Source organism: Parasteatoda tepidariorum, chromosome 3 (assembly GCF_982258835.1).
Source record: "Parasteatoda tepidariorum strain Cologne lab strain chromosome 3, Ptep-v5.0, whole genome shotgun sequence".
NCBI classification, from domain to species: Eukaryota; Metazoa; Arthropoda; class Arachnida; order Araneae; family Theridiidae; genus Parasteatoda; species Parasteatoda tepidariorum.
This window is the reverse complement of record NC_141757.1, coordinates 82,032,254-82,060,025: the sequence shown is the minus strand read 5'-3', so window position 1 is coordinate 82,060,025 and position 27,772 is coordinate 82,032,254. Positions and strand designations below refer to the sequence as shown.

General features: G+C 29.0%; 1 protein-coding gene across 2 annotated transcripts in view; it reads left to right on the top strand.

The window, feature by feature from the left end:
• LOC107447990 (protein APCDD1) overlaps positions 1 to 25,096 on the top strand; it is a 37,342-nt gene extending 12,246 nt beyond the window's left edge. For both annotated transcript variants that reach the window (XM_071182195.2, XM_016063055.4), the window contains 3 exons: positions 8,863 to 9,219; positions 11,621 to 11,864; positions 21,404 to 25,096. In XM_071182195.2, the coding sequence (XP_071038296.1) occupies positions 8,891 to 9,219; positions 11,621 to 11,864; positions 21,404 to 22,162 (1,332 nt within the window). In that variant the 5' untranslated portion in view covers positions 8,863 to 8,890 and the 3' untranslated portion in view covers positions 22,163 to 25,096. The remainder of the gene's footprint in view (positions 1 to 8,862; positions 9,220 to 11,620; positions 11,865 to 21,403) is intronic.
• The last annotated feature ends 2,676 nt before the right edge of the window (positions 25,097 to 27,772 follow it).

Here is a 27,772-nt window from a genome sequence, read left to right as displayed (position 1 = left end):
GTCAGGAGAGCGATCCAAAGTTTGGACCTCCTAATGTTAGATTTATTTATTTCCTATTTCGCCATATCTCGAGAACTTTAAGCGAATGGAAAATCTTTGCACACAATTAAAAAATTCGTTTATCCAAAGATAATTCCGCGCAAAAAATACATTATATTAAATATTTACTATTTTTTACTATTTTATTCAATAGAAGTCGTAAAATTTCGAATTTTAAAATGCATACCTTTTTACTTAATTTTAAAGTATCAAATTTTGCATGGCAAATGACAAAATTTGAACGCAATCGGTTGAATAGTTCCTGAGAAATCAAATTTTTAAATATACGACTTGTTTAAAATTCGATTTCTCAGGAACTATACAACCAATTTGACTCAAATTTTGTATTTTGCCAAATAAAAATAGATACTTTAAAAATATGTAAATAATTGTAATTAAAAATATGTAAATAATTGTACAATTCAAATTTTTCTTGACTATTGTAAATAAAATAATAAAAATCAGTAAATATTTACAAAATTATGCATTTTGCATGGATTTATGTTTGGATAAGTGAATTTCATAAATTGTGTGCAAAGTTTTTTTTAATTCGCTTTAAATTTCTCGAGATATGGCGAAATACACAAAAAATAAAATTAACACCAAGGGTCCAAACTTTGAATCGCTCTCTTGACCAAATTATGGAACCATATTTCCCAGATTGCGGCTACCCCCTATATTTTGGGGGTCAAAAATCTGAATATGTCGGAAAAAAATTCATGTTTATACAAAGAAAGTACGTTTTTTTACTAATAATAATGTGATAAGTGTTTCTTCATCACTTTATATCAAAATACTGGGACAGAACAGATAGCTGCGTGTGTGGCCATAAATTGAAAAGGGGGTAGGAAATGGCTATATATTACGTCATCAAGGGTGGGCTAGAATTTTCTTGTTTGGTTAGATACCTGTCGTGCATGTCACAAAATTCTATGTCTAGATGTCACTCGAAGGATTTGAAATGTCATTCATACAATTTCCTTTTTTATTAATATTTATATTCACGGTTAAATATCTTTACCCATCAGTTCAAAATAAGATTTAAATAAAGTTATTTTTTGTTACTTTACCTGTTTGCTTATTAATGGGTCTATTCAATGTGTACACAAAATATGTAATGACAGTGACATTTTAACAGTGGAAATAAAATAAAAATTATGACAGTGACACGTTTTTTTTATGTTTGAGTTATGAATTCTTTAAACTGCCTTTCGTCACTCGTTTCTTTTTGTTTCGGTGTCAGAAGTTTTAATTATTGATAATTTTAAGAACAAAAATAACTTATCATTAAAAGAGTTATATTTAAATAAGGATCACTTATAGCCTCTATAAACAAGCAATTCTTTCGAAAATGTTCTTAAACAGATTGTTTGCGATTAAGGAAATCTAATCTCGACACGGTGAACACTTTACATAAAATTCAATAAATAATATTTTTAGAAAGATTGGTGACTGTTTTAACCTTGTAACGATCATTCTATTTGATTTTTAATAACTTTAAGGCACAAAATATTAGTAATGTAAGTGCAGCTCCACAAAAAAAATATATTTTGAAGAAATTGAAAAATTCTTGTTTTGGCACTCTTAATACAACTGAAAGAGACGTGAGCATTTCAAATGTTTTTTAATGCACATAGTTGTATTAGTTGTATATAAGTATAGTTCTTATTACAACACATTTAGTAAAAAATATAAAACTGAAAAGTAAAATTAATCAAATAAATCTAAGGTATCACGATAACATTTCTGAATTTTACTACATTAACCAAATTTTATTACTTGTTATAAGATCATGTTTTATAGTTGATTTCACCTAAATCATTACAGCGCTTCGATAAAAATTACATTGTTTTTGGTGTTCCTATAGAGCCAGAAACGCGGAAAATTTTGTCATATTGTGCTAGTTTTGACCATACTTTTTTTCAAATGCAGTATGCATTTTCCGTATCAGATATTTGCGTTTTAAAGCTCCCGTTTTCCGATTGTATGCCGCAAATTATTGTAGAAGCGAAGAAAAAAGATAAACATTATCTAAATTGTACCGGATTAAAACAGAAAAAGTTGGGTCAGAAAGTATTAAAACCTATTTGATTGCCGGCGGAAACAGACGAGGATCAAGAAGCGATTATTTAAATTACCTGTGAGTTTAAGCAGACAATCAAAGGGGATGTAGTATTTTTTCTAAACAGTACAGGGTGTATTGATTTCTAAACAGATTTCAATAGTGTTAATGTTTCTCCCTGGCTTGAATATTATAATTTTTGCCTCCTAACGTGTATCCTATTTTTCTGATTCTAAAAATATCTATTAATGGCGGTGACTACGAAACACACTGCATAAACTGTTATCAAGTTAAATTTCTCAAATTTGAATTAGCAGAATTTACAGGTTAACTATAATGATCCTACTAACCTTTAATAATAAACCTTTATTTCCATCTTTTACCAAATGGTAGGGCAAAGTTACCTTAGTTTACGATACATTTAATATCTTAATTAATATCTTATTATGGAAATCAGGAAAAAAAAATGAGCAAAAATTGAAACTAAGAAGTTTAAAAGAAGTTACTGTAAATAAAACACAAAATTAGAATATTTTTATTAATGATTTCAAAAATATATTAAATTTCTTTTTCTATTTTGCATTAATTATTTTAAACTTTTGAGATAAAATCTTGAAGCATTTTTTAAAAATTGTCAGCAGATTGAGTTTTTTTTAAAATACTAGTTAAATTTTAAAAAAAAAGCATACGACAATCTACACATTGAAAAAAAAAAAAAACGCAGAAATATCTTAACTTAAAAAAAAAAAAAAAAAAAAAAAAAACTAAATAAATATCTCAGTTCTGAAAACAGAGATCTCGCTATTGAAATATAAATAATTCACTACATAAATAATTCACTTATAAAAATCCATACAAATTATCTCATGAAACTGCACGAATTCTTTTATTTTTCTAAAGTATAAAAACGTCTAATTTCCATAGATCTAGGGTAAACCAACCAGTGAAGGAACATTTCATATAAATTGATTAAAAATAAGAATTTGAAAGTTTTTCTTTAGACTGATTGGTCACAATAGCTTACTGCCAAACAATAGGAAGTCATCTAGCAATGTTTTGGATTACCTGGTCAAATAGACTTCTCTGGAAAAAATTTTGAATTTATTATAATCTCTGCAAAGCCTTGTTTCTTTCAAAAAATTATAAGGTGAGTGTTTGTATTTATATGTTTGAAGTGGAATTAATTGCATGTAATAGCTTTATTTTTCTCACTGTGAAAAGGAGAATTCAAAATATAGCTATTGAAGTTACGTTTTATTTTTTTTTTAAAGCACCATAGCATAATAAAGTACTGAGATACGAGGGTGTTTATTCACTGGATCACCAAACGATGAAAAACCAGTGAAGGAACAAATGTTCCCTTACTGGGTTCTTTTCTAAGTTAATGAAAATAAAATATAAACTTTAATTTTCTTGTACCTTTAGTGATGTTCCGCATCAAAAGTATGTTAAAAATACGAAAAACAGCTTCTAACTAGTGAGGGAACAGGCATGTTCCTTTACTGGGCATAGATTTCCCAGTGAATGAACTGTATGTGTTAATATGTCGACACTTTAATTTTCAATTCATGATTACAGAGATTAGTTAACATTTTCCAATTATTTATATATAATAATTTCAGGAATAGGCTTGTTTTTAAATATTTGTATGGCTTATAAATTCATAAAGAGCATTAAAAAATAACCAAAATTAAGTGCTCCTTTACTGGGTGTTCATTCACTGGTAAGAGCTGCTCCTTCGCTTGGTCTTCTTATTACTTGTTATTTGAACCTCCAAAACTTTAAAACAATATTATGTAAGTTCTCTACAATTTTTTTACACAATTTGCAATTAGTAACAAATATGTTGACACTGTAATTTAACTAAAATTACGAATTTTGAAATTAATATGATTTTTTAAAAGGCAAGCGAAGCTTAAGTGTTCCTTCACTGGTTAGTTTACCATAAATAAATATTTTCTTCCTGCAAAACTTCACAAATACAATCTCTCCCTTCAGCAAAAACCTTATTTTAAAGAGCAATGTAAATAGTACATTTGTTTCAACAGAACTTTTGAAATAAAATTTATAAATATTGCCAACTATTGAAAAACCTCATTTTACAATGCAGTACATATGTCTCCATTTCTCAAAACCAAACAAATTACCTAGTTCTATAAACCTTAGTTTTTCTGCTAAGCTATGTTGAAAAAGCTCCTTTCTACAAAACTTTACAAATGCAATCTCTCCCTTCAACAAAAACCTTATTTTACAGAGCAATGTAAATAGTACATTTGTTTCAACAGAACCTTTGAAATAAAATTTATCAATATTGCAAACTATTGAAAAACCTCATTTTACAATGCAGTACATATGTCTCCATTTCTCAAAACCAAACAAATAACCTAATTCTATAAACCTTAATTTTTCTGCTAAGCTTTGTTGAAAAAGCTCCTTTCTACAAAACTTTACAAATGCAATCGCTCCCTTTTGTTAAAACCTTATTTCACAAAGCAATACAAATATCTCTCTTTAGCAATATTTACAAATTCAATTTTGTCAATATTGAAAATTATTAAGAAAACTTTATTTAACAAATATATCCATTTCGAAAAGCTAAACAGATGTCCGAGTTCTACAAGCTTTAATTTTTCTGCTAAATATTTGAATATTTTTTTTTCTTTTTCTTTTTTGCAAAACTATAAAACTCTATGCCACTTAAAATGGATTGTGATTACTACACAAAACTAAATATAAATAAATAAATAAATTATGAGTCACACTCTAGATTATGCTAATCTTAAAGAGGCTTCACACCATTTATACCTAAAGCCATTTCCTCTGCGATCAAAGTTTAGTTCATAAAACTATGGATAACACTTCAGATAGAGCCGTGCTTACGAACATCTGTTTACCTCGCGACAACACTGGGGATGGAGAAAAGACTCTATAGACTCAGAACAACACCTCTCCACTCCAAAGTGGGTCGCACTTCAGAAGTGAGGAAGGAATAGGGATTACCCGGGCACGTTACGAACAAGGGTCGCCTCTTTTCTGCAAACACTGCTTCGGAATGGGACGTTGTCCAGGCATTAATTAATACCAAATCTTCCCAGATAGTTCAAACACACGTTGCTCTTTGTAATCAATATCATCTAGGAAGTGAGAGATTTAGGTGATTGTCTTGATGTCAGTTACAAAGCTTGGGAGTTTTAATTTAATTCAGATAAATAAATTGAATTTGTTTCTGTCAAATTTTATTTTTTAGACTTTTTATGAATTACAAAAAGTGAGGAAGTGAAATGTTCAATTAAAATTTCAGTATATAAAGAGGAAAGAGCACTATTTTAATATTCAGCTATCTTATATCTATCTAAATTAAAAATTCGTAAGAGCCTAATGATTTTTTCGATATTCAATTTAGCCTTTTTGTTTTGTTTTGTCGTGCTAAAATTATAAGATATATAAACTTTAAATTACGAAGACGTGTAGAAAAATGTACATGTAATACGAGGGAATAAAAAGAATTCGAATCTGATAATTAGTTCGAGAATTATTAATAGTTAAACTTGTAGTAAAAATTGTCTAGCGAGCTGCTCTGCAGTCCGCAGAAATACAACAAGAGAGTTGAAATTTGACGTTCAGAAAGGGCCATTTTCATTTGTGAATTTAACCATAGATTTTCTAAAAAAAAATTCCATTTGGTCTTTTAGTGCTTTTTTTCACTAATTTTTCTCAGTTCTTTTGTTATATTTGACATTTTGAAAGATTTAAAATTTACGAAGAAGTGTAGAAAAGTGAACAGGAACTAGGGTGGAAAAAAAATTGATAATTAGCTTGGAAATTATCATTGTTAAACACGTATTAAAAAGTATATTGCTAGCCACTCTGCAGCTCTAAGAAATGCAACTATAGAATTGAAATTTGATATTTTGAAAGGGTCATTTTTATTAATAATATTAAGATGGATTTGTTTTTCAAAATTCCAATCTGCTAGAAAGTTATTATAATTTTAATTGCCTTTTTCCTATTTTTTTTTATCCATTATTGTAATTAATTTACCCATTATTATTAACTTAATTGATTTGACTCGAGATAAACCGTTATTTTATAAACTCGTACTGGAGTACATGTCAAAAGTAACAAAAAAAGAAGGCTTATATGTTGTCAGTTAAAAATCTTAAACATTATATCGAAATTTTTAAAATGTAAAATAATAAATTCAAGAGAGTTGAAAACAGTTTTCTATATGACTGTTTTAATCATGTAAATCTCGTTAGCGAATAAAATTACTTCTCATTAATTTCTTCGTATTGTGTCATATATTCTATAATTCCCAGTTTAAAATTTTAATGTAAGCTAGTAGAAATCCTTATTCTACATGCATTCATACCTATAACACTCAAAAGAGGTTTTAACTGTAAAAATAGTACAAAATAGATTGCTATTAAAAAAAACTTTATAATAGAATTGCTTGATCACATTATTTATTTAATTTTCGTTGCTATATGCTTTATTAAATTTCTCTTATTATCAAACACAGTCGAAACTTTTATCTTTTTATCATATACTAAATTCTAAGACACATTAAATATACTAATTAGTTGGTGTAAACGGTTAAGTAAGATACGAAATCGAACACAACACTGTACTTTCTCGGACATTCTCTAAGATTTAATGTTAAAAAAGTTTTCTAACAAATCAGAAATTATTCTAAATTTTTTTAACTGCTGTAAATTAACGTTCTCTAAAAATCTAACCTTAAATTAATTCAATTGATTTAAACTGCCAAAAAGGCTAATGGTCATATCATCTTGATTAAACAAATAAAAATTTTCTCTGAAATAAATTTTTGTTACAATTAATTCCTCTCTTATAAATAGAACTTTCTTTCGAGAAATAAAACGACTTTATTTCCGACAGATTTATCTTTCTTTTAATAAAATCCTCCCCTTCCTGATCAAATTATAAATTCACCCCAACGTCATAAAAATATCAAAATAAACTAACACGATGGCCAATATCTACTAAAATTTCATAACAGAGCCCAATAAACAGGAAATGAATTGAATTCATGAATTTTTAAACATTAATAAAATTATAACTCTAAACTCTCGTTATTTCGGTTTTACTTTATGTACGAGGCACTTATAACTTCAGATTACAGTCTTAGGTAACTTATTTCAGTTTGTGTTACATCAATAACGAACCATTAAAAATTGTGCTTAGCTCCTTCATTAATTTTGACTACTTTTGTTTGGATTTAGTATTCTTATTAATACTTTTAGTCCATAAATCAACACAGTTTCCCCAATGATATCAGAAAGGGATTATCAAAATATATTTCGCTTTGTAACAATGTGGTATAATAATAACTTTGGTGCTGATTTATATTATGTGTTGGGATTAAATGAAATATTATGTTATTTTAGTGATAAAAATTCTGCCTTAGAGCCAGAATTAAACTCCTTATTTAGTCTCATGTCAGTGTTGGTCTAAGTCTAACTTATCTACTTTAAAGCAATAAGTTTGGATAAAATACCATGAGTGTACGAGTTAGTGTGTACTGTGGCGAGCAATATTTGTTATTTAAGTAATCGCCCCTGCGTGATTATGTCTACGAAGGATTTTCGATTTATGAAATTTTGTAATCAGGAGATATCATCCACACATGAAATTCCAGCACAGGGATGGTGAACCTTTTTTGATTAACGAAACAGTGCACGGTTTATTATTTTTCTGTGTTCTGTGAGCCACTTGTTACATTTCTTTTTTTAAAATAAAAATCTTTAAACCACTACTTTAACATCAAATCGTAGAATTACTTTTTGGAAATATATTTTCTGTTTAGTTTTAAACTTTATTAAAATAGAAATCACAACATTTTAAAAATATTTCAGTTTAATATTGAGATAAGGTAAGAGATCATAAATGCCACACTTTATGATAAGCAATTATATAAAATTAAGGTAACTAATGTAAGGATGTTTTCAATTTTTTGAAGTGTAAAAATTTAGATTTATCAATACAATTCAAAACATACATTTAATTGTGTTTATTTTCGTTTAAAAAAATAGTACTTTTAAATTTTTAAAAACTTTTCAACATAAGCTTTTTACTTTATAAACTTTAATAATACACTAGATTTTCCTTAAATCTGAGACATGTACTATGAGTACGAGCAACATGCTGTTTCTTATACGTTGAATTTATTGATAAACACCTGCTCACAATTTTTCATAATTCGCAATTTAATTCGAGTACTCAATTTTAAACTTACTGTTTTTACGAACTACTTAAAAAAATTTCACTCTCTTCCAAAATACTAACTTAAACTTCCATTAGGAGAGGACATTAATATCCTTTTGTCCTGTAAAATTTTAAAATGACACCTAAAATTATACTCGTTTTAAGATAAACCTTTGATCTCTATTCTACTATTAGAGATTTTTTCAAAAAATAATTTCAGTGAATGTAATAGAATAAAGGAATTGTAATATGTACTTCTAGTGTGCCACCTAAATATCTGTCACATGCTACCTAGTGGCACGTGTGATGTAGGCTAGCCATCTCTGTTCTAGAACCTCAAAACTTTGCCTTTTCTCTTGCTGTCGTATATTTCCCTTTCCAATAGTACAAAAAATAAGTTTTTATTTATTTATTTATTTTTTATTTGTCTACTATATATCTTTTGAAATGATCTAAATGTTACTCAGTTTTCATTCATGTATTTTTACTGTTCGAACTAACTTTAAGAGATATTCCTTTCTGTTCCAACACAGGTGTGAAATACATCCTGGTCCTCGTTTCATGCTTCGCCGTTATCACATAAAAAATGGACAGTTCAATCTGATACGGTATTACTACATGGATCCCTGGTGTACTACTGCATCATTTTCCGTACTAGCTGTTGGGAGTTTCTCCCCACCACCAGAAAAAGCCTCTTCCTCTTCGATATCGTGGGTGGTACCTGGTGGAATAGAACTAGATTTCTCATTTAAGAAAGTGGCGATTGTACCGTTTACCACTGAAGCAGCAAGGAGTTTATCTCAGATGGTCAACATCTCTTGCCCAAATTTAAATCTGAGACCGTGGAGGCCTTTCAGAAAGTATAAAGTTTTAAGTTACGATGAACAAAGGTAAATATTCTTTTTTTTAATACACAAAATTCAAGATTATTTTCTGTTAACTCAATCCATCGAAAGAAATCGCCACTAAAAACCCCCATGCGTAAAAAAATTACAACTGTCGCAAATCTTTTCCCCTCGAGAGAAACATTTCGTAACAAATTCTCTTTCTTCTCTGTAACTAATTTAGAATTTAAAGTATATAAAAAACTGAGTTCAGATTGGGTTTCAAATGCTGAATAGAAATTTTTAAAATATCAAAATGCAAAAAAAAAAAAAGAAATTATGAGAAGATAGCTTAGAATTACGCAATGGAGAAAATCTCTTCCACTAATTTGTTTGCATTTTGATATTTTGAAATTTTATTCTCAGCAATAAGAACTTTAAGGCTTACTCTAGGTTTGCCTGATCTCACTTTTTCTTTCCTTTAAATTAGCAATGGAGGCGAGACAGAATTAGCTGCGAAAAGTTTCTCCCATGTGGCGTCCACTTAAACGTGTTTCTACGCACAAATGAGCTATTAAACTTTAAGCAACTTATTTCACTGTAGAAAATTTACAATCTTAAAAATGTCTTAACTTATTCCTTTTTCAATGCAAAAAACAATACTTTAAAAACATTTTTAAACAAAAGAGCATTTTTACGCCACTGAAAAAATTCTTTTTAAAAAAATAGATTCCATAAATGGCACTTTTGTGAATTTTTTTAAAATTAAATATTAAAAAAGTTTTTTGGATAACAAATTGTTCTACAGATACTAAAGTTGTATAAAATTCGAAAGGTCATTTTTAACTCATTTTTCGTAGAGAGCATGGAGGCAGAGTCTTCATATACATGTGATTTTGAAATATATGATCCCTTGGCGAACATACCGTTCAAGAGAAGGGAATAAAATTTTGTTTAAACGTTCAAGAATAGCGTTAAAAATGATTATTTAATTTTCTAGATTACGGTAACAGAGGCGGGCGGAACTTCAACATTTTCATTTGGTAATAACAATCTACTTTTTCTCCTCGAAAAGTGATAATCTAGTTTAAAACTTTAAATGGAGTTGAAGAGATATTTTTCGCGGGAATAGTGGTAGGAATATTCTGAAATGAAAAGTATATAATATTTTAATTTTTTGACATGTAAGGGATTTAGCTCTATCGTAAGTACTCTGTTGACAATGGGGGGGAAAAAGAAAGTATTGTGATTTGCATGCTGCATCTTCCTTTCTTCCACTCTGCCTAGAGCAGCTACTATTTGCGCTAAAATTATTGTTCCAACGACCATTTTGAGTTTATTTTGCTCTGCAGATTACGTTGAGACGGAAAAAAATAAGAATTGCCATTTGAAAATTTCGAAATTCCGTCATTATAGCCATAACTACAAAATCGTTTTAACACTAATTTTGAACGCATTTCTTTTAATACTTTTACGCAAAATGTCATTCCAATCTAAAGTTTGTCTATTAATTTAATTCTTTAGATAACTTTAGATAACTTTATTTCTTTAGAAAAATAAATTACATTATGTTAATTTTTTTTAAAATTGCTTTTTTATGTCAAACCGTTTAATGTTTTGTATGAAAGCTTTTTAATAGATTGATGATTGATTCTAACAGTTAATCTCTTGCTTGCTCAATTGTTCCTACCTCATCTTTTAAGTATCAAGAAATAATTAACATTGTGCTACGCGCACAGAAACGTCGCTGTTGTTAAAGCAACAATCCTAATTTTACTTTAACGAGTGCTTAGTAAGTAATGTACAGAATACCTAGGTAATTTAAGAAATGAAATAATTTGACAAATCAGCTGAGTAAATAATCAAATTATCTGGATAATTGGTTGAATAACCAATTTCTGCATTTGCCGGTAATATGTATACAACCAATTATTTTATAATATTTACAAGAATCAAAAACGTAGTTTCCATTCGGGATTATCTTAGACAGCATGCGAGATTTTGATTTCAACTTCAATGAGTTGTTATTACGTGGGCCATTTTCTTTTAACGCAGGATGTCAATATTTTTTGAACACAATTAAAGTTAATAAAATTAATAAAGTTAATAAATATCGAAAAATAAATAACATTATGTTAATTTCCTTCATTGTATTCATATTTCTAAAAGTTTGATGTTTGGTATTATAGTATTTCAACTGATAGATAATTGATTCTAACAATTAATCAGTTAGTTGCTTAATTCTACATCACAGAAACATCGCTATTGTTCCAGCAATAATGGTATTCTTATTTTTACGAGTGCTTAGTAAGGGATGTGCAGATTGGCTAGATAATTTGTAGATTACCTAGGTACTTTAAGAAATGAAATAATTTTCTTCATGGGCTTGATTATCTGTAGAATAACTACTTCTTTCTACACTTCAATGGTAACATGTTTACAACCAATTATTTTATTACATTTGCAGGAATCGAAAACGTAGTTTCCGTTCAGGATTAACTAATGATTTTGACTGCACGCGGAATTTTGATTTCAACTTCAATGAGTTGTTATTGACGAGACTTGAACACAGATCGTCTCTTCGTTTCCTTTCCCAAAAAACTCATTCAAAGATGTTAAGAAGGCATTCTTCTCATCTCTTTTTGGGAGTTGAAGGTTCTCGTAGAGGGAGTCGTCCTACTTACTACCAAGAACCTTTATTACTGGCGCAGGTAAGAATTTTTTTAAATTCTTTTTTCAGAAATTCATTTTTATCTCGGAATTATACTAATGCCTGTATATTATATTGCAGTAACTATAGGGTAAATTTAAGACATTTTGCTACTGGTCGGTAGCCAGATGTAGTTTTTTTTTAAAACAATTACCACTTTTTAAAACATACAGGCACTTTTTAAAAATATGAATATTTTAAACGATTAAAAACACTGAGATTAACAAGTCAATTCATTTCTTTTGAAAAATCTCTCAAAAAATGACAAACATTGCTCGGTTCATTTCTAAAATGAAAAAGAAAAGAAAAAGAAAGAAGCGAGCAACTACAATAATCATGACAACAGAAATAAGCATAACAACTCCATATTTAATTTCTTTATAATTGGTGTTGAACTATCAATCTAATTTTGAGTTAAAAACTATCAAGGTTTAACTCTGTAGCCTTGTAATTTTGAACCCAAACCCGAAGACAAAAAGATTTTAACCCATGATCCGTCTACCATCAAGGATATTTTACGTCAGCACTGTGATCGGTGCGAGTCAGGAGCAGAGCTCATATCAACCAGCCACAGCCGGGATTCAAACCTGGGTCACTTCATTGGAAGGTGAACGCTTAATCTCCTGAGACACCGTGGCTCACTCTATATTTATTTTTTATTTTATATTTTATAACCCTCGTTGAACATCAGATACAAGAATGAGAGGACAACTACCACTGTTCAATTTCGTAACCTTGTAAGTTTGAACCCAACCCAGAAAACAAGCGAACTTTTAGATCAAGCATTGGGACAAGCTAGCCTTCGTGGATTACTTTTTGATGGAACTTACTCGCATTTGCGATACACGGTGAGAAAAAGAACAAAAAAACTCCCACGGTTAGCTCGACGGCAAGGGAAATCAAATCCATGATCCGTGTACCACTGGCAATATTTTGCGTCAGCACTGTGATCAGTACGAACCGGGAGTCGAGATCGTATCGACCAGCCATTGCTGGGATTTGAATCTGGGTCACCTCATTTTGAAACGAATGATCTGCTCTATTCCCTGAGAAATCACGACTCACTCCATATCCCGGTGAAACCATCTTTTATTAAACATTTATTTAACTATTCTACTATGTATTAAGCATTTATAATAAAAAACGTTCTCTTACATTAGAAATGAAATTTTCTTGTTTTTACTTATTTACTTTTTTATTTTTAAAATTTTATCTTTTTCTTTGTATATAAGCAAATTTAAAATCCCAACGAATCCATTATATTGCGAAATTTTCAAAAAACATTTCTTTCCTCCTTTTCCGTTAGGAAAATCTTCAATATAGATTGCATAAAATTCGAAATTATTTCTTTTTGAAGTATGAGTTCATACTCGAGCGAATGACTAAAATTTAACACATATTAGTTTGAGGTGTCGATGAATAGAATACACTTTGTCAACTTCAAACTGCGTTTTTTTCTCGTTAAAACAACGTATTTCAAACTTAACAGAATTGGAACTAATTTCAGTTATATTCACTTACTTAAAAAGTTAACAACAGGTAGCATAACAAAAGATATTTTGAAATATTCTTTTTAATTTCCTAAGCTGAATTTGCGTTCTTAAAACGTTCTTTCCTTCGAAACATTTATGTTCGAAATTTGACTCTCGTCTCAAATAAAAATAGATAAAATAAAGGCGACACCTCAAAATTACAAATTTAAAAATAAAAAATAACAAAAAAAAATGTTTAAATATTCTAAATTGCTTTATATATGCAATAATTTGAAAATAAACATAATTGTTTTACTAATTATGTGATTAAAAAATTTAATAAAGATACAAACCTTTTTTCTCCTGATTAATGATAATGATGGTTCTCCAAAATCTGAAGATTTGAAAAAGTGCGATAAAAATCCCACGATTCTCTATTTAAAAATGAACAATTCCTTATATAGATACTCATAACCGAAATCAATCAAACTGATCGCTTTTGCCTTTGAGTAAATTTAACTCGCAAAACTGTTTAATTCCTATTTATAGATTATTATAAACTCTTCATTGATACTCACGATTTTAATAAAATTTATTTAAATAATTTAAAGTTTCGATATCTTTTGAATTTCAAAAATCATCAACCATGCTAAATAGCTAAATTGAAGTTTTCCACTTATTTTCTCCAAACTTTTCTCTATGAGCTATCTCAATAATTTCATTTCACACCTAACAAAGCATACTCTCAGCTCACTTTTACTAATTAAATTCTCAAAATTTCATATACTTCTTCCCGCCTTTCCCATGTCCGTTTTCAGCGTCCTTTGCTCTTTACTTTCCACTGTATCACCCTTAATTGACTCGGTATCTCATTAAGACAATCATTTCTCTTTAAGAATGTGCACAAACGATTTAAAAGCAAAGGAAAAGTGAACAGCTGCAATTTGAATAAAATTATCGTTTGAACTGAGGCAAAAGATATTAAATCGCCGAAGAAGAACTAATCGATCCCAAAGCGAACTGACTCTTTGGTTGTACTGAAACTTTTGATTTGGAGAAATATTGAGATACACAATAATTGCATTCCTTTGAAATATTTATTTGTAAAAATTCTTAGTTTTTTTAAATCAACTATTCATTGACATGTATCAGTAATGAATTATAGAATGATAGTACAGAGCGTTTTATGGGGATTTTTTTATTTATTAGAGTATATTTATTAATTGTTTTAAATATTTTTCGGATTCATCTTATTTGATTTTTGGGGCAAAATATAAATAAAAACTGTGAATTTTCTTTATTTCAATTTAGGTGTAAGTATAAAAAAGACTCGTGTTTTATAATCAATTATGAATTTTATAGAAACTATATTAAAAATAACAATGAAGGACTGATTGTTCATTGGTTAAGGTACTGAACTGTTATTGTGAAGAACCGGGGTTCGATCATCAGAGCTGGCTTGAAGCTGACCCAACTTCAGATTGTTGGGTACTAGCTTATCTGGGAAGTAAAGGTGATCTGTGCACTGTTGGTCCTCCGGCCTACAACGGGCTGTAGCGGGAATGCTTTATTTCAAATTAGTGTGAAAATAAAATAAATAAAAAATAATACATTGAACTAAAAAAAATACTCATAGAAAAATTTCACAAACAGATTAGAGCAAATTTCCTTGTAGCAAAACATATGAAACTTATAATAAATTATGCATCTGCTGTACGTTGAGATATTTCCCGAGATGGAACATGCTTTAATGTTTCAATGTATAATCTCTACACGGTTTAAATAAAATAAACATTGTGGCTAATCTAAATAAACAATCTTTGTTCCCTCATTACTAAAACATTTAAAAATCTTCTATTCGATAATTAGGGAAAATTCAATTGAATAGTTTAATTAATTCAAGTCAAGTCCTGCATAGTGCCTCATCGTGGCGGGGTGGTGTCACTGGGCGGAATGGGCGAAGTACGTCGGGAGTTTAATCTCCTGGTAGGGCCACCCTAGGCGTGAAGGCCATTCCACTATGCCCAGCTAAAGTATGCAGGTGAAGGAGCTGAGTCAGCCTTCTGCCTTTTGGTGCTCCGGTCTTCATTGATCACAGAAGCTGCACTTCTTCCACATCTATGACTTCGGAAAATCTGACTTTCTCGGAGCTCCACTCCCTTTTTAACAGGCTTCGTGATCCTGTGGCCCCTCCAGTTCATCATTGGTATCAGTGCAACCGCCCAGGTGGCAGCCTGACCCTTCAGTGCAGCAGGCGGGATCAGACCGTTATATCAAGATTTCGAAGCGGTCACCTAAGAACTATGTTGTTCAATAATGGTTCAAGAATTTTCCCTGTTTGCACTAAGTGTAACGACCAACAAGCTACTCCTGAACATATACTTCAATGCCTAAATATCTCTAAAGTGGACCTCTTTTCAGATCCACTTTTTGTTACAGACTTGCTCAGAGTCATGGACTTGGTTTAGCTCCGCGAACCGTGTGGGCCAGCAACAACAACAACAACAACAACAATTAATTCATATTCAAATAAGGGAAATGAATTAGAAAAAAAAATTGTTTTGGTGGGAATAAAAGCTTTTTTTTCTCATCATGACATTTCAATGCTTTGCTGTGATTTTATCCGTTGGCTAAGGCCATAATTAGAAGTGAAAAAAAAATAAAACGAAAAGAAACCTAATAGAAACGTTTGAATTGTTTTTGAATTAATAGTGCGACAGGACGTAACTAAAATATAAAACTAACAGAACTAAAAATATAAAAATTAAAATTTGGAAACTAAAACCTAAAAAATATATTTTAATGAATAAAATAAAAGATATTCAAAAACATTAATTAGTGACTTAATAAATTAGAAATTTGCATTCTATATTGGTTTAAATTGGCTTAATACTATTAATGGTTAGAAGGGACTCCGATACGCTCTTCACGAAAACTTGTTACAAAATTTATTTGCCTATAACTTTAGAGATCTTTTAATCATTTTTTAACTTTTAATCAAGTTAACGAAAAAATATCTATTTATTTTGTCCTTGCTTTAAGGCTGGGAGAGATTATTATTTCGGTAGCATTTTTTTTATTAAAAAAAAATTATTAAAATCTTCCTTGTCATTAATTTCTATGAGTGGATTTTTAAAGAATAAAACAAATAATACAGTGATACGGTAACATATTGACATTATCAATCATACAGAATGGTAAAAAAATTACTTACTCTTTGTTTTTCCTTTTCAAACAAAGTAAGCTGACATGGCTCTTAATCCTCTTCCCTTAAACCCTCCAACGGGAGCTCTATCCTATACCCGATTTTCGTTCATTTTGTTGATACTTGGGAAATAATAGGACGTAGGAAAAGTCTCCACCATCTCTGGGATTAAAGAGATTGTCCCCGCTTAGATGAGGAGCAGCAGCAGCCGTTTCATATTTCCTTCATGACGGTTTGACCAACAACAGGTGTCAAATCTCTCATCTTTCGGATTGAGCAGTCTCTCGGAAAAAAAAAGTTTAAGAAAATAATAAAAATTTAACAGAGTGTTTGGCTATAAAAATTCTGTAAAAGCAATTAAAAATATTGCATAATTACAGAATACTCAGTTCATTTTGGAGGATTTGTTTTTGATTTAATTGATTGTGGCTATTATTTATGAGAGTGTTGATTTCTTATGAACTCGTCGAAATTTTCTTTTTTTTTTGTATGGACAAATCTGATGTTAACATCGCACTAAGTATTCCTAAGTTAATAAAGCTAATTAGAGCAGTATAGAAATTATTAATACCCATTAACATGAGCCATTTTTTTAAAAGGATAGAATTAAAGTGTACAAATACTTTATACAGCTTTATTCACACGGTAAAAACGGACCCAAAGTATATCCATGCTTGTTTGCCACTAAATATTTGAATAGTTCAACATGATTACTGCAGTATGCTTATTAGAAAAGTTTGAATTATTCTTGAAAATAAATAATATTTTAAAAGGGAAAAGGAATAAAGCATATTTTTCTATTTATAATTTTAATAAAAAATAGTATATCATCTTGAAATGATAAAAATTTAAATAAATATTAATATATAATATATATAATTCTTAATATAAGATAATATTAAACTTGTATAATAAAATATAACAATAAATATATGATGTGTAATAAAGTTTTGCAATAATATTACTAAATAAATAATTTATCAGATAGTACCAAAAAATTTAAATATTTGTGTAAAATACTGAAATTAAAATATTTGAAAAATATTTGACAGATATTTTTTCATTTAAAATAGATTTTTCGATACCAGAAAATAACGCAGCTTAATGCATTTCAAATTGTTTTTATCTAAAAGAAATTTAAGCAAACATTAAATTTATTAATTTATTATTATTAATCTATTTTTAGTTAAAAAAGAAATGGCTAGTTTTAATAGATAATATCTTATTAAAAGACCTTTTCAGGATAGGGCATTAATAAACACTGAAAATTTTTAATTATCGATTTAGAGGTACCGTGCGCAATATATAATTATAAAAAATATATATAAAAAAGATCTGTCCATCATAAAAAATTAAAGATTATGTAGTATTTTGTATACTTTAAGCATAATAACAACATTGAGTTATTGCAAAATTACTAAAACATTCAAAATAAAGAAATATACTTGAATGAAAGCACAAAACAAATAATTTTGAGTAAAATAATCCGAAGTATAACGTGCATCAAACAGATTCTTTTTTAAAATTTCTTATAGAACAGTAAAAATAATTTCAGAAAACTGTAGATATTAAATAAATAAATTATTAAATTTTTTAATCATAATATGACTTAAATATCTAGAAAAAAGAACAACTCCTTTATATAATATCCTTGAAAGTTTCAGAATCCATTCCGAGAGTTATTAAAAACAAAAAATTACAATCTTGGTACTTTGAGGAATAAATCAACGTCATTAAAAATTGAATTTATTTCGAACTTAGCTTTATTTAAATATTAAAAATTCTAAAAAGAATTTCTATAAAATTATCATGAAATTTTTCTTACTATGCAAAATAATTAATCTAATTACTCATTTATTTATCAATTAATGATGAATAATTTCATTACAGTTTGTTTGATGGATAAGGTTAATTTTAAATTAAGATTAAAAATGAACTCAGTTTAACGATGTAAATATTTAAAAAAAAAAGTATTAGTACAAGTTATAGAATACCAAAACACTTACTTGAATGTTATAATCCAAAAATACTTGATATTAAACGTGAAAAACTATCGTACAGAATAATGAAGTTCACTATCTCTTATCCCATTTTACTTTCACAAATCTGAAACAAAAGTTTGCATGTAGACTATCTGTGACGTCACGACTGTTCAGGGACAGCATGTAACGTCTTAGTATGTAGAATAGAATTTGCAGAATAACAATTCGAATTTGTTGAATAATAATAATTTTCTGAATAATAGAATTTTTGCTGTCACTAACTCCGGTGGCTTTACAATCATCGTTGTTGTTGTTGTTTTTCGTTTAAATGTCGCTAGAAAAGAGTATTTTGTTCTGCTTTAGCATCTACTGTTTTCTGAAATGCAACTTCATAGTTGAAATTTGAAGTGCCGGTAGGTCTTATTTGAATTGTAAACTTAACTAGATTTTTTTTCGAAATTCAAATTTGCTCCTAAGTTATTGCAATTTTAACTGGTTTAATTTTTTTTCCTTTTAATAAAAATTAAACCATTGTTATAAAAAAATATATATTTCTCTCACAATTTTCATTTCATAAGCTATCACTTAACTTGATATCAAAAGTAACAAAAAAATGACTAAATTCAAAAATGAGAGAGAGAGAGAGATTGGATTTTACCGGATATAAATCTTAACATTCATACTAAAATATTTAAAAATATAAAGGTTGAAGAAGCATAAAAACTGTTTACAATGCAAACTGTCATATGATACAAATATATCGTTATATATCGTTAACAAGTAAAATTCCTTTTTGGGTATAACTTCTCATTTTGTTGCACAATCTGTATTCTTAAGTTTAAATATTTTTCCAAATACAGTTGATTATTCTTTAAATCCAGGTATCATTTTATGTCTCTACGATTAATGTATTAATAAAATGTACTTACATTATATTATAACAATTATCTAAACAAAATTATTTTCTTTTATCGGTTATAAAAAAATAATAATAAATGAGGAACAATCACGGGGGTTGGTGCATTGCACGGAGCTTCTTATTAGTTCCTTAAAAAATAATTTGAATTAATTGAACTGAAACTGTTAGAAACTACATTTTTCTGGAAGTTTTTCGTAAGTTTTTCCCTAAAAAAAAAGTAAGTATGTCACATCCTTACTTTTTTTTAGATGTGACATATTCACTTAAGGAACAATCACGGGGGTTGGTGCATTGCACGGAGCTTCTTATTAGTTCCTTAAAAAATAATTTGAATTAATTGAACTGAAACTGTTAGAAACTACATTTTTCTGGAAGTTTTTCGTAAGTTTTTCCCTAAAAAAAAAGTAAGTATGTCACATCCTTACTTTTTTTTAGATGTGACATATTCACTTAAGGAACAATCACGGGGGTTGGTGCATTGCACGGAGCTTCTTATTAGTTCCTTAAAAAATAATTTGAATTAATTGAACTGAAACTGTTAGAAACTACATTTTTCTGGAAGTTTTTCGTAAGTTTTTCCCTAAAAAAAAAGTAAGTATGTCACATCTAAAATAAAAATGGGAAGGGGTGCATTACTTTCGATTGTAAAGGAGTTTTTTTTTTTTAAACGAAAGTATTGCTCTCCCCTTGTTCCGTTATAAGTTTGACAGATATTAAATTATTTTCGTCGTCTTAATCAACTTTAAAAACTTTGTTTTTCATACTTTCATTTCAATTCATCATTTTCTATTCAATTTTTCATTCTGTTAGTTTGTTTATTCCAAAAAGTAATCAAAATTTCAATTGGCCATAAATTTTACTTGCACTGTTTTTAAATAGTTTATATATCATCCACATTAAAGCTCCAGTTCAATTTTTAAAAGTCATCCAAAACTATGAATGACGATCAATTCTCTTTAGCGATAATAAGCCGATAAATTCTCTTTTAATGATCAGGAGACGATTGATTGGGAGATTAAATGATTGCCATCAGGCGCGAAGCTCCAGTGAAGATTCGAATGCTGTCACAAAATCACACTTTAAAGATATCATCTTCTCGGAATGAATAGTCAGTCAACAAAAAACATAGAAAAAAAGTGTAATGGAAGCTTCAACGATAATATGCAGTTCACGCTGGTAAATTTTTAAATGAAAATTGTAAAAGTCATGGGACCAGCTGTAGGCAAATGTCTTAAACGAAGCATGCTATGTCATCGACGGCCAAGCAGGCTTTTAGTTTCACAGTACTTTTTTTAATCGATTATTTTAAATGGAGTTAAAAAGAAATAAGAAATATTGATTACCGTCGAAAGCCATATTCAAAATTAAAAGCTTATAAACTTTTTTAATTACTTAGAATTTCGTTCCTTTATTCACTGAATTACCCATTATCCCATTCACTCATTCCATGATTTTCTAATTCATCAATGTTTCGCTAATTGTCTTATTCATATTATTCATTTGATTCATTTTTTCTCTCGCTGTTTCCTTTCTTTATTCACTTGCTAGCTCAACATTCATTGATAGTACAGTTAGTATAGATTGCATAAAGCACAGCTCATAGATAAATATTAAATGATGATAGCTTAAGTCCATTTTTTCGTTCCTTATAACATATATTTAGTGAGTAAATAATCCTAAGAAATTACTTGATTAAAAAATTTACAGATTGGAAAATATACAGATTAGAAACTTTAATTTCTGGCTGTTGTTGGTCAACCATTATTACCAATTTGTATATTTTTGATTCAAATGAAGTTTTTCAATCAGTAACATAAGTTTATGTTTATAAATTTATTACAAAGGGATTTGACATCCTGTGATTTCTAGCAAACCTTTTCTTTTTGTGGAAATTGGAATATGGCTTTCAAATTAATAGTTATTTTTCATTGCAGGTTTTATAATTTTTTTCTACTTTTTCAGACTGAAAACTGCGCAATATGTCTCAACTTGGTGAAATCCTCATGGCAAAAAGGCATTAAATCTCCACCAACTCTGGCTGTATCGTACGACACAAGTCCTCCTAGAACAGGTTTGGAAGGACAATGGATAAGCCTGCGTTGCGAGGTCAGACCTTACGGCCTATTCCTTTATCGAACCTTCATATTTGGCTATGAGAATCAAGGTTGGCAAGCACAACATTCTTACTTCAAGGATCCTCAATGCCTGAATCCAATGTTCACCCTCAGTGCAAAGGGAACTTATTATCCTGGTCCTCCTTCAAGTATCATCGAAGATGCAGTGGAATACGATTTCCACATTAAAGAATCGTTTTTAACTCCTCACGACAAACAGTTTTCAGATAATCTGAATGGTCTCTTGAATTGTGGCTCTGGTACAAAATGGCAAGTTGGTCAAATTGGCAATTTAACAAGCTCTGGTGGTTGTGAAGAATTGGGTATCATTGTTCCATCCGTAGAAGAAGATTTAGTGCGTTTTGAAAAATTGAGTCCTGATTTGGTGTATTTGTATTTAGGTGAGACTCCAGATGGCAAGACAAGACCGACCAGTTTCCAGCCTCCTTTGGTCAGATGTTCATCGCCTGAAAGCAATAGGGAAGAAGATCACCTATTTAATTATAATGAAATTCAGCCGTTACCTCTCATTTCAGGATCATATTCAGCGCGCGTTAGTTACTTAATGTCTTTTCTGTTAGTAACTCTTACATTTATGAAACTATAGCTTTTTTGTGATAGTAAATATTAGCCACTGTTTTAGGGGTGATCATTTCCAGGGATCTCCAAACATGGCTCGCGGATCCGAACTCGTCCTTCAGCATTACCAATCCGGCCCGTGATAGCAGGTATCTGGAATGACAGTTTATTTTGATTGCATTTTAAATTTAGAACGGGAGTAAATTTTATGAAATAATAATCGAAAAATGCAATAATTGATATACCTAATGAAATTGAGCCTTTTAATTGTAATTAATGACATCAAATCTACCTAAAAAGTAAAATAAACGATGTATACTCTCAGGCCAGAGATATCTGTCTTGTTCTAAAACGAAACTTTGCTTGCATCGTAGAACTACTGTTGGTTTGCTGATATGATGGACTAGCTGGTAGAGAAATGAGTCAAAATACTAAAAATACCTCATCAACAGAGAATAGTTAATGATATCAGAACTCTTAAAAAAAGCCTCCAACTCATGAAAAATTAATATTTCTTTTTAAAGTTTCTAAAACTGAGGTAAAGATGACTCCCTTTTATTTAATGAAGGATTTATCTCGTGGCTCTTAGGTTCGGAGTACTAGAGTTTTCAGAAATATTTCTTGTATAAAAAAGAATGAGATATTATGTAAATAATGTTTTACAAAATAGGCACACTTTTTTTAATCATTGTCATTAAAGATCGAAATTGAAGATTTTGATTCTTATACCAAAAATAAACACATTATTTAATGTATGAAGAGCTCGTGCAATGAACTGATACTAAATCAACTCATTTATTACTTTATGGTGTATTTATGTAAATTGCTGAATAAATTTAAGTAATCAGTAATCAATAGTTTATCAGTTGCATTTATGGAAACCCATCTTTACTGCAGATAATGTTAAAACTAGGAATTTGTAAAAATGCATTTTTTTTCTCTCTTTCATAATCATTTATTTTATAAGTACATGTTTCCAATATAAAGAAGGAAAAAATTCTTATATAAGAAAAAAAGGATGAAAGATTTTTGAAAAAATCTGCATTTTACCAATACATGCTTTAAAAATAGTTTGATACTTAAAAAGCATGGATAAGCATGAGAAGTAAGAAGTCTCTTCTATGATTTCGAAAAAGAAAGGAATTGCCAAAGTTGTTGGAAGGAGTGAATGATGATTAATAAATTTTCAGAAAAAAGTAAGATTTTTAAAGTTAAGGTTATTATGAAGTAAAGAATACCAGGATGGAGAGACAAAACCTTTTTTTGAAAAAACTAATCAAAGTAACTCCTGCTTGAGGATATTTTGATCCAGTCTTCGCACTTAAATTATGCTATACTTTAAATTGAACCAGTGTACCCCCTAAGGTACATATTTAGAGTTAATTTAAAAAAAAAATTGAAATTAAATACATAATGTATTTAAAACTCAGATATATTTCTGCAACAAATTATAGCATACTAAGTAAACTTTAAAAAAATTAATTTTGTTAAAAAATTTCACATTTAAATTTATTTATTCAATGAAAGTAGGTTTATGGGTCTAAATTTGTAGCTTAAGATATTTTCGGCACAAATTAATTAGCATTAAGAAGGTTAAACTCTTGTACAATTAAATTGTGTGAAAATCCATTCATTAGATCAAAAATTATTAAGTAGTTCGATTTTTTTTCTGTTTTTCTGCTGCAAAAATGTAGAAGTTAACACACTATAGCATCGTCATAATTAGTAAAAATGTCCTCTTTGTGTACATCATCCTCATCATTATGAGTAGCACAATTGCCCTGGGTGGGCCAAGGCATTTACTTTGACTCCAAGAAACCCTCACGGTGACAATGGTTGACCAGTTCTTAACCTTTAGGATTCCAAAATCTTTCTCAACTGCGTTTGTTCCTCGTAATTTGGATTCTTGTCTCTGTGGCTTTGCCAAAACTAGCTTTTTTATGGTGTGTAAAATCCTTCATTTTAAAAACTTAAACAGCTTAGTTTGATCTATTAAGCTTGATAAATTTTATTATATCTGAGAACTTGAAGCATTTATAAACTTTTGTATTGTATTGTCTTCTCCAACAATAATTTTCTTTTACTCTTCTTGGAATAGTTCTTTCTCCAAATATATCCAAATTGGATTCATCAGATCATCAAAAGTTGATTTTCAAACTTCATAAAGTATACTAAAGAGTCAACAGGGAACTCTTGCTGACAATAACTACTACAAAATATTGAAATAAGCCTAACGAAGGAGTCGGCCAAGGATAACAACATTCTCCTACAAGGGTTGTGATTACGGAACACGAACTGAGCATAATCTGTTTTCTGCCTTGGCATATGGCAATAATTAATTCTTCCAATGATATTTTCAAACCATTCATGTATTAGATTCAAGTTTAGGACAATGCCGAAAATTTAAAAATATGTCGATACTCTAAATAACACAACAAAAATTTACTATTTAACGCTAAAAAATGAACTGATTGAAAAAATGAAAAGGTTAAAGAAGCTATAACAATATAACGAGACATTTGATTTCCCCCCATAATGCGTTTTCATATACTTTAAAATAACAAAAGAAATGAAAACCACGTAGAATAAAGCTATAAGGGAAAGAGTAAGAATTTTTTTTTAAAAGTTAAACATTTTTAGTACCAATAACTCCTGAAAATAAATAGAAAATATAGTTGAAATGGAAACAATTGAGGTTTGAGAAGAAATGAAAATAATTAAGGTTTGAGAATATTTAAAAGGAATGTTAAGTTAGAAGGATAATAGTTTTTTTTCTTTCAATAATTTATTTGAAAAATACTGATTATTTTCTTGGGGTAAGATGGTACTGAAACAAAATATTTATTATTGAAGCATTCTTGTGTATAACTTCAGAAGAGTTTATAAACTAATGTATGCATAATCTTGCAAACGTAAAAAAATATTAATTTTAACTTCATTTCAATAAAATAATATTAAACTATTTTGTCTGTTTTTTCATTTGAATATGTTTCCACTTTCTGACTACCAAAAAGTTCACTTTAGAGAACATTTAAATGGAACTTCATTGATGAAATATATTAACCAGCGAAAAATTCAACAATCAAGTTGTCAATCGTATCCAAACTTTCCGCATGCAGGGAGAATAGTCCCGTAATCCCGTATCTCAACATGATGATAGTTAAGCATATTATTTAAACAATATAGTATTTCGAAAATAAATGAAATATAAATCGAAAAAAGAAAGAAAGAAATCGAAATAATTAGAAAATAAATGAAAAATAAATTATTAAAACTGGATTTTTACTCGAAATCTTTGGTTTAACTGGTTTTACTGTTAGAAAAAAATTTTCTACTATTGAATTTATTTCCACAAATATCGCGAAAAAGGCAAAATGTCAAAATAATAATAAGGGGCTCAAACTTTAGACTTGAGCACCTAAATAATATTTAGGAGCCTTATTTTCGACAATCGACCATTTTTTTTGTGTCTTTGATTGGAGCTTCAATTTTTCAGATACTAAAACTATTCGTCGGTCAAAAATCTCAGTAAAAAGGAAAAAAAAAAAGTTCATACAAAGAAGGAAAAACATTTAATTGTCTACATTTACTAATTACCATATTTAAAATAGATCTATTAAAACTTCTTAAAGGCCTTACCTTTTAAACTTTAGGTACATATGTGATTATATGTTTTATAATTTAGTTTTTGAATAATGAAAGACAGTGCGGTAAAAAAAAGATATCACCCTGCATAACTTTTGATCTATTAATCAGATTTTCACGTACAAGTGATGTCTATTTAAACGTTCCAGGGGTTGACCTCAAATATTTCAATTAAATTATACTAAACATTTATTAAGTTTCGAAGTTAGGCACGTAAAGACCGCCAAATCTGAAGCTGCGATGGCGTTATTACGGAAGTACCGAATTTTTATTCCATGCTTTTCTGAATCATATTACTTCAAACATTAGAATACGCAAGAAGTGTACATAAACACATGTTATACCATTTAATTTTTCAAAAAAGTATTTTGACAAGAATTTTTATCAAAAAATTATGAATTAAAAAACGTAAAATAAGGAATTCGTAGGATAAAAAAATGATTTTAAAAATTCCTCATATTGAAATAAAAACTTTCATATTGCATCTTTTTTTTTTTTTATCTTATAGTTCTTAATCAGACGTAATCATCAAATAAGAAAAAAATTATTTATAAGCAAATTTTTTATTATGAAAATCATAACACTCCCCTGCTTTATAAAATTCGCAGAATTCTAAATGAAATGTTCTTAGTTCGAAAATTTTATTTTCAAATAATATATGCATAGATTATCCCTTCATTACTTTTGGATAACTTACCACACAGCAAAATTTTATAATTGTATGATCTCGATATGAATTTCAATATGTTACTTGAAAACAAAATAGCTGATTTCTAGTTGAAATTATTCTTAAACTAAAAAATACTTACCAAGAAAACGATAAAAATTTATTAATAATCATCACAAATGATACTAATTCAAGTGATTTGGATGATTCTTTATTGTTGTTTTCCGAATTATATAGATACAGAAATATATACTAAGAATATTCGCGATCGCAACGAACTATAGGGGGCGTTGTTGTATGAGACGCATACCTGCGATTTCCATATGAACAGTGATTCAGTTACTCTCTAGAGACGTCTTTAATGTAGCACGTAGCATTGCAACGTTCCTTCTTTATTGTGGCTAATTAAATTTAAAAAAGAAAAATACTTGGTATTCTTTCTTATGCAAACAAAACAAAATGGTATCTCTTTTTATTAGAGAAGGAATATCCAAAACACATCGGAAAAATATTTGTACATTAACAGAAAAAAATATGTATATTCTTACAAGAGTTAAAACCTAATGCCCGAGAAATAGTTTTACTAAATTTAATGATATAATATGAAAGGCCCATATAAACTTTACATTCTATAGTTTTAAGAATCATATTACTTCAAAAATTAAAATGAACAGAAAGTATACATAAACCTTATAATTTTATGAAAATTAATTTTGTAAAAAAAGTTTTTTGACAGCAATTTTTATCAAAAAATTTCAAGTTTCAATAAAAAAACATTATTTAGAAACTAAGAAACGTAAAATAAAGAATGCTGACGAAATAAAAACAAAAAAACAATTCTTTTTTGTCGCCATTTTTAGTGCTACGAAAATTCGTCTTTGGGATTTGCCAAAAACAAAACAGGATGCAATTTTATTTTTTCAGGAGGGAAATATTTTACCGAAAAAACGAAAATGTACCAATTCCCACAACATAAAACTTTATCTTGGTAAACGTACGTTTTGGAAATGTTATTTCATTTGGAATCTTCTTTATCAGAGTTCATATGGCGATATGATTGTTTTGAATCTATGCTAAACTCTACATCGGCTCACTTTCCACCGAAATCCGATTGACTATTTTGATTTTAAATAAAGTGTTTTATTTTATGAATTGTCGCAAAAATTTTAAGTGTAGATTGGCGGCACTTACCGCCAAATCTGTAGCGGCAGTGGCGTTAATACGTAAGTACCGAATTTTTATTCCATATTTTTCTGAATCATATTACTTCAAACATTGGAATATACAAGAAGTATACATAAACACACAATGTTATACCATTTAATT